Below are 10,709 nucleotides of genomic sequence, written 5' to 3'. Positions count from 1 at the left end.
GAAAAAAAGAAATTTTCGTCAGCGTCAATACTTAATTGGATATTTCCTTCTATACTTTTTAGCACGTAGCTATTTATTATTAGCATTATTCTTCCGACGTCTGATTTATTTTTAATTATAGGAAATGCGTTTTTCTAAGGTACATAAACTTTTGGGATTGACTGTATAGCCAATACATCCTTAAGGGCTCGTATAATGTTAATGAAAATTGATTAATTTCATATAAACAATCAGGCATCTCTTGCCCACCGACCTTAATTTTTTAAGAGGATCTAAGGGGGGCGTACCTGCCGGAGAAACGTGCAATTAGCAATGAAAAAAACGGTAATATGCGCCGGCACTCATGTCATACGAGCAACGAGATCGGTCTCGAGCGATCTGTTCAACTTTCGCTCCCTATATGGACTAGAACCCCGACGTAGACGTTTCTCATCTCTCTTTTTATCACTCTCCTTCCTCCTACTCCTCCCTCAATTTTTACTTATCTATTTGAAACGTCAACTTCCGAAAGTTCACTCTGTACACCGTTCAATCCCACATCGAACGTGCATGCAATGTTCCTCTCAATCGAAACAGCAAACAATTATCTATTTCAAACGATTCTTAATAATTTACCCTGTCAGTACACTACATTATATACAATATTTATACCTCATTTTCCCCAAAATCATACATTTTCACAAAAGAAAACGCTATTTTTCGGAAGCTGTACACGATAGAGAACTTCTGCTTTCGAAATTGCTTTTCACATGAGAAACTTTATGAGAATGACGTAGTGGACATTGCAAAAAGATTTGGTGTTGTACAGTGTAATGAAAAAGCGACCTCGAGGTGGGCGTAAGAGTCACGGAAATATCGGTAATCGGGTCGAGGTTGGGTTCACCTCCCGTTGGCAGGGTATAAACCTTTTGGACTTTAAGCTCTGAGTTTCTCCTTTGCTCCTCGTTGACACTGCCAGCACGATTTATCCACGTCCGTGCACGCACTCGGCTTACGTGTTATTGTAGTCAGCAATAAAAATTGCGTTCGGTAACGCAAGATTCCGATAAGCACAACGTCGTACGAGCAATTTAAAGCTGTAGCATATCACCTTACTATGTCTTATCAATTATGCAGCGCATAAATTACTGTTTAACTGGAATACAGTCATGAGTATTTACGTGCTATTTGCAAGTCCTATGGCAAACGATTTTCACTTCCACGCCTTGTCCTTTAAATTAATTACTGTTGTTCGCAGCCTGACTACTACAGGGACGCAGCCCACTTCCGGCTGGTCGGCGAAGGACCTCAATACCGATTGGAAATACCGTACGCGAAACTCGACTTTACGGGAACGTACTCCGTGATTGCGCGCAACTGCCATGGGGAGGCCAAAGCCGTGATATCTTTGCAGATCTATGCGAAGGGTAATAAATAATAATAAATGATGCACTGAATGTCCCAATTTTTGTTCATGTCACAATTTATACTCATTGTTTTTTTTATAATTGCAAGACTAATAACAGCAAGACTGATAACAACAAATACCTAAAATTCAATTTTAGAATTTTTCCTCAATCATCCACTAAGGGGGTGAAAATGTCTAAAATATATATATATTTATAAAATCCTCAATATCTTTGAATTTCCATTACTTGTAAATGTATAATGCAACATAAAATAAAAGTACGGTTGACAATTTGTCTAAAACTGCTACACTTTCAGGTCAAGGCAAAGAGGAGAAGATGAAGAAATCGGGGGTCACGCACGGGTAAGTGGCCTCAAGATTCCAACTAAGATAAGTTTCGCTGACGCGACGCGTAATGAGCGAGCGTTTTGCGAAACAGCGATCGATTTGTTTTTGATCGACACATCTAAATGATATTTTGATTGATAGGAACGTGCTAACTTTGCCGGTGATTACGAGAGACCTACGGGACCTCAGATGTTGCGATGGCGATGCCGTTACCCTTGAGTGTCAAGTACACGCCACGCCGGAGCCGCCTTTGGTGCGCTGGGAACGTGGAGGGAAGGTAGACACAATTTCATATTATTACTTTTATTGAGTCATTGAAAGTTCTTGCTCTTGATATTTGAAATAAGATATTATTTCATTCACATTATTATTTTCATTTTATTGTAAAATTCTTTTCTGGAGCCATCCCTGTTTTCTGTCAGTCTTCTTATAAATCGACGAATTCTTTTTTTTGTACAGAGTAGAAAATCGGCCAGATCAGAATCACTGGACATTTCATCGTCCTACAGTAATTTGTCGCTCAGTTATGACTTTCCGAACTTAGGCAATTTTCAATGCAAATGTCGTGATTCCATAATTTTTTAGAGTAGTGTGTATTATCACTATTTTATCATGTTCGCAGATTCTGCAAATGGGTGGCGATTTCTCCTCGGAGTTCGATGAAGAGACCGCGCGTTTAATAATCCAGCACGTCTACCCGGAGGACGAGGGCGAATATACCTGCGTCGCTTACAACGACCTCGGCAAAGCATTCACGTCGGCGTGTCTAATAGTAGATGGTAATTATCCCATATAAATTATGACCGCATAACAGAGCAACGTGTAAACATCGATAACTTACCAGAAACCTTCGAATGCTATTCGTTCTGACCCGTATATTTCCAGCGCAATTGGATTGAAGGATTGATACGCGATAATGAATTATTTTCTAATAGAAAATGTGAAGCGGTATTTTAATTAAAATCGTTTTAGTGCCCGAGGGAAAGGAAAACGTTTTGAGTCAACGATTGACAAGACCTCCAGGACTTCTGTCGGGTGGATCGACGCCGAGATCGACGCCGCGTTCGACGCCTATTAGAAGCTTGTCTCCAACAGTTCCACGTAAATAAAAAAAATAAATAAAATTTAACTCTTTATTTTAAATTTTATAAGACATCTGATACGCAAATCTGTTGTATGATACAAATTATTTTTGAGGAGTAAAGGAAACATCAATTTAAATATCATTGTTTCCAATTGACATCAGGAATGTTTGCACACAAATTCACTGACTATATTTCACCACAATTTTTATAAAAATGAGCATATTGAAAATTTGAACCAAGGAAATTTATGTTTGCGCAGATGGACGGGAATTGAGGTCTCCTCAGCTTCTTCCGCGAAGTAGGTCGACGTCGAGGAGAGCGAAGATCAGTCCACCAAAGTTTTACGCGGTTCCGCATAACCGGGTGGCCGAAGAAGGTGAAACTGTACGATTTCAGTGCGCCGTAGCTGGCCACCCGACGCCTTGGGTGAAATGGGATAAAAATGGCACGGTTGTCACGCCTACAGCCAGGATCTCCGTAAAGGAAAGGGACGACGTGAAGATACTGGAGATCGTTGAAGTCACTCTGGAAGATGCGGGTCTGTACAGAGTAATCGTGGAAAATGATTACGGCCGCATCGAAGCCAGCGCTCGTCTTGAAGTGATAAGTACGTAAATTTCCTTATGAGCACATTGTGTAATATATTTTTCATTTATATACATATGTATATACTTATATATATACATGTATATACATATATATAATATGTCACACACATACATGGAGAACTCGACAAACTATATTTTCAATCCGCTTTGTAGGCGACGAAAGATGGTCTTTTTTATGCCCTTTTTATAAGAAATACGGTGTGCGACACGGGCCGAATGGACCTTTCCAGGCTCGGATGATGTTCATCTCGGAAAGACCCATTTTCGGCCCTTGGTGCACAATTAAAGTACTATTCTCGTTCCTTTATGATGATACAAGTATTTTCTGTTATTTCTAATTTTTATCGTCTCTTTACATACATGCGTCCGGGTATATAATATGAAGTATTTCTTTTAAATTATTCAATTAAATATAAATAACAATTTTTACTAGTTAATGCAGTAGATTTAATGATTTGAGAATTTACTTATGGTTTGATGAAAAGATCGCCAATTGCTTGGCCCGGTGTCACGAACTGTTCGAACAAAAAGTGCATCGCCCAGGACATATCCATCCTTCAGTCGAAGTCTGCTAGACATAACTAGCAGAGTGAATGGAAGGCTCTACCTCGACTGCAGCATCCGAGGAACACCAAGTCCAACACCAACGTGGTTCAGGTAGAATTGAGGAAATATTATTTATTTATTTTTATTATTATTGTTGTTATTATTATTACTAATATTTTATAGAAATGGACGGCCATTGGAACGATCGGACCGGATAAAACGGTACTTCGACGGAAAGACCGCGAAAGTTGAAGTTTCAGAAGTGAAAGCGAGCGATGCGGGTGAGTACACCTGCGTGGCAACGAACGTCCTTGGTTCCACGAAGAATACCTGCCAGGTAAATCCAATCATATGTTAATGAGACACATATCCGGTTATCTGTTATAATAATCTCTTTTCTATTCTCCACTTCTGCTCTTTTATTGTATTCGTTGCTCCATTTATCACAGGTGACAGTTCTTGATCCTTATAATCCATCAACCTGCGACAAGGACCCACCGAAATTTTTGCAAACGCTTCCGGAAGATTCAATCGTAATGGAAGGTCATTGTTACGAACTTCAGGCGAGATTAACAGGTATAAATATAATAAATATTCCTTTTTTATTAATTATTTATCGATTTTGTATTAAAGAGCACGACTAAATGTTGTACGAAAAATATTGATTCATTTTCAGGTACACCACCGTTCTCGGTAATTTGGTTAAAGGACGGACGTGAGATACCGGACGACGATCAGTACAGGTACGTGATATACGGCGACGGAGGGGTGGCTCTGAGATTTTCCATCGTCTGCCCACAAGACGCCGGCGAGTACACTTGCCTCGCCCGCAACAACTTCGGCGAAGCAGCCTGCACCGGTCTATTCGCTGTTCAAGGTACACCTCCATTTAAAAAATTAAATTTCTCGAATACAGTCTCTTTATCAGAGATGTGTGTAGAATCCGATACTGTGACATGTCAAACTAAAGAATCGCATAGTGGATATCACAAGAAATGAAAAAAGTTTTATTTGTTGAATTGTTTTGTTATCTGTGAAATATGATTATATTGTATAGATCCACAGAGTTATGAATAGAAGGTTTCGAGATGTTAAATTTATTTTATGCAGATTACAAAGGTGTCCAGAAATTAGCGCCACAGTTCACGAAGACTCCAGTATCAGTCGTTGTATCCAAAGGTGAGACTGCATGCTTCTGTGCCAGAGTGCAATGCGGTAAACCAATGGAGATCACGTGGACGATTAATGGGAAAGATGTCAGAGAAAATTCAAGGTGCAAGGTGCGTATATCATTAGTCAAAGTATCTAATCTTATCCTATCATTCAAAATTTTTATTGCTTTCGACATTTTTCAAATATTCCACCTATGGCAGTCGCGATATGTAATTTCTTAACATCCTGTACATTTATTTAGAATACATTTTTTAAACTGATACCATGAATGTCTTATTTTGCATAAAAATCCGCAGTCTACTGACGTCTTTCTTACTTATGAAGTAAAATATATAGAATTTGTCAATAAAGACAATAAATAATAAAGTATATTGAATTTGTTTGCTACACAGGTTGAAAAAGACGACAGTGTTAGTGTTCTTAGGATACAAGACGTTCAGCCGCGAGACGTGGGCGAGATTCGGTGCACAGCATCGGTCGTTGGCAAGGGGCCATCGATCTGCACTACAGCACAATTACAAATGAATCGTCCAACGCAGAATCCCGATGATCCACAACAAGATTCAACTGAAATTCGTAGCGAGAAGCCACCAAGGTCTGACTGCAGTCGTAACAATTCCCTGCGTAGAGCAAGAGACGTGCCACTATCGCCTCGAAGTCAGAGATACGAATCTAATAAAATAGACAGAATTAGATCGTCTTCACTACCACGAAGAACAGGTCCAGCTTCTGTGTCTCCCGTGCCTGTGAGAAAGAACTATCCTCAGAGTCCGTTGCTAGATACAAGGAAGCCGGGAAGAAAAATCTCTAGACCTAAGAAAGTAGAACGCAAACCGACTCAACAGGTGTACATGAAATTGAGTGATCAAGGAATTTCATCCTCGGACGAGGAGACAAAACGTGTCCCAAAGAAGAAATCCGTGGAAGATAATGAAACGAAGGATACGTCAAGTTCAGACGTTCGTAAGACTGGTAATGATATGAAAACGGAAAGTTCTAATAAGCACGACGACACGCCGATAATATCCGCGGAATGCGTGCCGGAAGTGACCGAAGAAGCACCGAAGACGTGCGAGCAGGTCGTGACGAAAGAGGAGAAAGTGAACGCGTCGGAGGAGGAATTCGTGGCTGCTAGTATAGCGAAGGTGCCGAATGACGTGACGGTTTTCCGTGGAAACAGAGTGGTCCTCAGGGTCACGTATCGAGGCCATCCGGAACCACGTGTCAAGTGGCTACGAGCGGTGAGCATAATATCGCTTGTATAATATTGCCTCTACCCCATCGATCAAAACGTCAAATTTTGTTTAAACGTAGTAGGTATGTAGTTCGATTCAGAGAAAAAACACGACCAGTTTTGTTCTGACTCTATTAAAGACGCTACTGTATCGGACAAAGCAGCTCTTATTTGCTTGCTTCCGTTGCATCAATAAAGTCGGAAATAGAGATAACTGTTAATAAGTTCAAATAAAAACGTGCAATCTATTATAATGGAATATAATTAAATACAATGAGGGCGAAGATATTTATGAATGGAATGAAGGAATTTATTTATGATTATGATAAGAAATAGTTGATTCATACTGAGTTATACTTCCTGGTTAAGTGAAATAGATAATTAAATGACAAACTTATGTTTGCTTGAGTTTTCCATAGTCACTGATATAATCGTTAACCAGCACTTATCAGTCATTTGCATAGATACATACACACATACGTACGTCAGGCAGTTTCAATTATTTACGTCGAGTTTAACCCATTGACAGTTCGTTCCACGTATTATACGTTCGCGACAGTGAGATTCAGAATGTACAATCGAACGATCTTAATAAATACGTTTTCTATAATCATCTGAAAATATGCGAGCATATTTCTGATTCTGTTTATCGATGCTACTAGTTCTTAATGGAGGGATTTTTTTTTTTTTAATTAAAGGGCCGGGAATTAAAACCAGATAAAAAGACTGCGATAACGTATGGCGGTGGCGTGTCTTGCCTAATATCGGACGATGTGGTCGCTGATAACGCAGGAAAGTACGAAGTCTCCGTGGAAAATGAATTCGGGAAGGACCGACGATTTTTCAGCGTCGCCGTTGAAGGTACAGCAAACATGAAAAACAGACTGTGTACTCTTAAATCATGTTCAAACGGTTCTATATATACGGTAATCGTGTTGACATTACATAAGTGGCTTGAGTGCGAATGGAACAATAGTTGGAACAATCTGCAGAGATAGAACGTTTGAAAATGATTCATATTTACAGAGCTTTAAAATGCTCTTATGTCACGCTATTGAACTACCGATAGCGTGCATTGTAATAAGCATTTATAGTGAGTCATATTAATATTCGAACGGATTTCAGAGCTCAATAACTTTTTTAATATCGGACTAAAAATTTTCGGAGTATTCAAATTTTTATTGGTATATAATATGAAGCACATGTTTCTTATTTAGAACACGTCTAATTTTTTTGTAGAAAATGTGTAGCCAGAACAGCTGTAATCGGAAACGTAATTGAATGTACGTAACATTACACGAGTTTCTTGAAAATGAAAGTAATTCTCTGTTGTTCTCTCGACTTTCGTTTTTAAATTTGCATCGATTCCGGTCTCGTTCCGCAAAACGCAATTTAGAGCGACACGAGCATCGTTCCACGTGCGTAAGCGCGTGTCACACGGTCCAGTTCCTCTTCTTATGTACAAGGCAGACAACAGTCTCACGTGACGCGTCGCGCAATAATTCCTCCTTCCTTCGTTTCTTCCTCAATCCCCCACCGACCGTTTACGCGCCTTTTCTTTTCTCTTCATCCTCTTTCCGCGGGTTCGCTGTAGAACGAGCCAGTGTTGAAGAAGTGCGTGCGCCGTGGCTGACGGCTTCCGCGAGTCGATATCTTGTCTAGAATGATTCGTCGCTACGAAACGTCGCATCAATTATCGCGTCGCGTCCTAATTTAACGTCGTTTCAGCTGTCGAAGTTTATTCTGTGTTGTTCCAGTGATTGCACAAAGGAAAACAATAGAATGGGTACTAAAGAAATATACTTACGGTGTTCATTTATAGCCAGGAGAAATAATTTAAAAGTTGAAATGATTATTTTAATTAGTCATCGTTTAGCATAGTGCAAGATTTTCCTCAATTCATGTCAAAGTTCAATTCGCATTGCCCAACTTATTAAAAATCGGAAGATAATAAAATGAATAACAAAGATGTAATTTAATTAGTCATCGTTTCGCACGGTGTTTAAAATAATCTCCTCAGTTCTTGTGAAACCGTTCGGTAATAAGTTTCTATGCATAACACAACATACGTGTTTCATTTATCGCGTCGATTTATAAGTTTAACGTTTGAACGCTCGGCGCGATCGACTATTGAAAAAGTGCTTCTGTTCTATGCTATTGAAGATGTTTATCATTTTAAATGGGTCGTTAAACGTAACGTCCTTGTTTCCACTCGTCGGCGGTGGAAAAAGCGATCGCTCGTTTTCGACACAAACGTCCTAACGAAAAAACATGTGCTCGAATTGTTAAACTTTTATTGTCACAATTTTCTTCGACGCTGAAATGTTGAATCATTCATTAAAATCATTTATAGATATTTTAATTTTAACTCAAGAAAGATGAGTACATTAGAAATATAGGCACTTCGTTTAGTCTGGACTTGAATTGAATTCCCGAGGTTTTTTAGGACCCCCTGACCCACCAGCTAGCGTTCCAATCATATGCTGTTCAACGGGTACAGCGACCATCAACTGGCGGTCCTCTCCTTACGATGGCGGCTGTACGGTTACCGGTTACACGGTCGAAATGAACCGCGCAGGCGAAAACACTTGGACGACGATCGCTGAATCCTGCCTTTCGTTGAGTCTCACGGTGCCGGTTGGTGGAACGGAGACCGTGACACCCGGCGAGAGATATCGGTTTCGTGTGCGAGCTGAAAATATCCACGGCGTCAGTGAACCGGGGGACGAATCTCAATTTGTTAGAATACCAAAAGAAGGGGAGACGTGTCTGCTAGACGACGAAGAAGGTAAATGCCCAGAAAAACTGCAGTACGCAATAGTATGGAAACGATTGAGCCGTTTATTTTAGAAATGGCCAAAGTCCATTGATTTTTAAATTAAGATATTTAAAGCCTTGAGTTTTAATTAGTTTAAAAATAAGATGGTATGTGGTATGATAACATGGTAATATAATGTTTCTGTCTTTATTTACGAACCCAATTAGCATTATAAACACTGTTTAAAAAGTAATATGTTTTCGATGGCTGTAAATTGGACTTAAGAGACCACTTTCAAAATGAATAAACTTTTCTAATTCTTGAACAAACATAAGTCCATAGGAAAAATAAATTTCGTTTGAAATAAAAAGCAATATGTATAATTTTATATTATAAATTTAAGAAATACCCAACTTTTATTTATTATTAAAGAAGTGTTACAAAAAAATGAATCTCCAACTTGATATTACGTGAAAACAATTTTCAAGTAATAAAATGAAATTACTCGTTAGCTATTAGGTTTAGGGCTAGTAACGGTCAATACTTTTTTTACTTATAATTCGATACTCTACCATATTTTAATATAAAAAATATACTATTCTGTTTAAAAAAACGAAGTTGACCTTCAAATATCCGAAACGCCTCTACCTACAAAAAAATTAACGCACTATATAGTGTACTCTTTTAAACTAAGTAACTTTCGTATATGTATAACATTCTTTTGTGCAACGCATATTTTGGAAGTCAACGGTGCACACGTTGCGTAGACCACACTGTATAAGAATGCTACATTTCAAATATCGATGCGAATACTTCAAACGTTTTTTAGATATTTGCTAACATATAAACAAATGCTTAAATATATAATAGTAAGAATTGTAACATGAATTTTTTGTTCACAGAATTTGCACCACCGTTCGAAGCTCGAATAGTAGAAATGGAGGATGGGCATTTGTTCAACGATCGGTACGAGATACTGGAGGAACTGGGTAAGGGTCGATACGGAACCGTAAGGAGGGTCATCGAAAAGTCATCAAACACGAGCTTCGCGGCGAAGTTCGTGCGGACTATAAAATCGAAGGATCGGGAGCAGGTTCGAGAAGAAATCAGGATCATGAATATGCTGCGGCACCCGAAGCTTCTTCTTCTGGCGGCAGCTTTCGAGAGCCCTCGAGAGATTGTGATGGTCACTGAATAGTAAGATTTTATACAGAATTGTATGAAGCATTAAAAGAACAAACAAAGACATAAGGTTGTTTTATATGATACACTTTATTTAGCATTTCTGGTGGCGAGCTGTTTGAAAGGGTTGTCGCCGACGATTTTACCCTAACTGAGAGAGACAGCATTCTCTTTATGAGGCAGATTTGCGAAGGCGTCGAGTACATGCACAAGAACAACGTAGTACATTTAGATTTAAAAGTAAGAAGATGATTATTTCGTTCATTATCACTATAATTGCAGATATTATACATTTATAGATATACATGTACGTACATTGCTATTCACTCGAATAGCCTCGAACAACCCACATCACTTTTTCGTAAAAAAATTGTATGTCATATGAATA

General features: G+C 38.9%; 1 protein-coding gene across 1 annotated transcript in view; it reads left to right on the top strand.

Moving 5' to 3' along the window:
• Nucleotides 1–10,709, top strand: part of LOC108631299 (myosin light chain kinase, smooth muscle-like) — a gene marked incomplete at its 5' end in the record, with an annotated part of 19,605 nt that overhangs the window by 2,732 nt on the left and 6,164 nt on the right. The window contains 16 exons of the mRNA XM_018035137.2: nucleotides 1,238–1,406; nucleotides 1,705–1,750; nucleotides 1,877–2,012; nucleotides 2,358–2,514; nucleotides 2,708–2,836; nucleotides 3,080–3,427; nucleotides 3,914–4,085; nucleotides 4,158–4,311; nucleotides 4,424–4,550; nucleotides 4,651–4,851; nucleotides 5,085–5,254; nucleotides 5,540–6,388; nucleotides 7,080–7,242; nucleotides 8,828–9,169; nucleotides 10,042–10,336; nucleotides 10,420–10,561. Coding sequence (XP_017890626.2) covers nucleotides 1,238–1,406; nucleotides 1,705–1,750; nucleotides 1,877–2,012; nucleotides 2,358–2,514; nucleotides 2,708–2,836; nucleotides 3,080–3,427; nucleotides 3,914–4,085; nucleotides 4,158–4,311; nucleotides 4,424–4,550; nucleotides 4,651–4,851; nucleotides 5,085–5,254; nucleotides 5,540–6,388; nucleotides 7,080–7,242; nucleotides 8,828–9,169; nucleotides 10,042–10,336; nucleotides 10,420–10,561 — 3,600 coding nt within the window. The remainder of the gene's footprint in view (nucleotides 1–1,237; nucleotides 1,407–1,704; nucleotides 1,751–1,876; nucleotides 2,013–2,357; nucleotides 2,515–2,707; nucleotides 2,837–3,079; nucleotides 3,428–3,913; nucleotides 4,086–4,157; nucleotides 4,312–4,423; nucleotides 4,551–4,650; nucleotides 4,852–5,084; nucleotides 5,255–5,539; nucleotides 6,389–7,079; nucleotides 7,243–8,827; nucleotides 9,170–10,041; nucleotides 10,337–10,419; nucleotides 10,562–10,709) is intronic.

Source organism: Ceratina calcarata, unplaced genomic scaffold (genome assembly GCF_001652005.2).
Source record: "Ceratina calcarata isolate Rehan_Ccalc_2016 unplaced genomic scaffold, ASM165200v1 scaffold87, whole genome shotgun sequence".
NCBI classification, from domain to species: domain Eukaryota; kingdom Metazoa; phylum Arthropoda; class Insecta; order Hymenoptera; family Apidae; genus Ceratina; species Ceratina calcarata.
The sequence above is the reverse complement of the archived record's forward strand: the minus strand, read 5'-3'. Positions and strand labels throughout refer to the sequence as shown.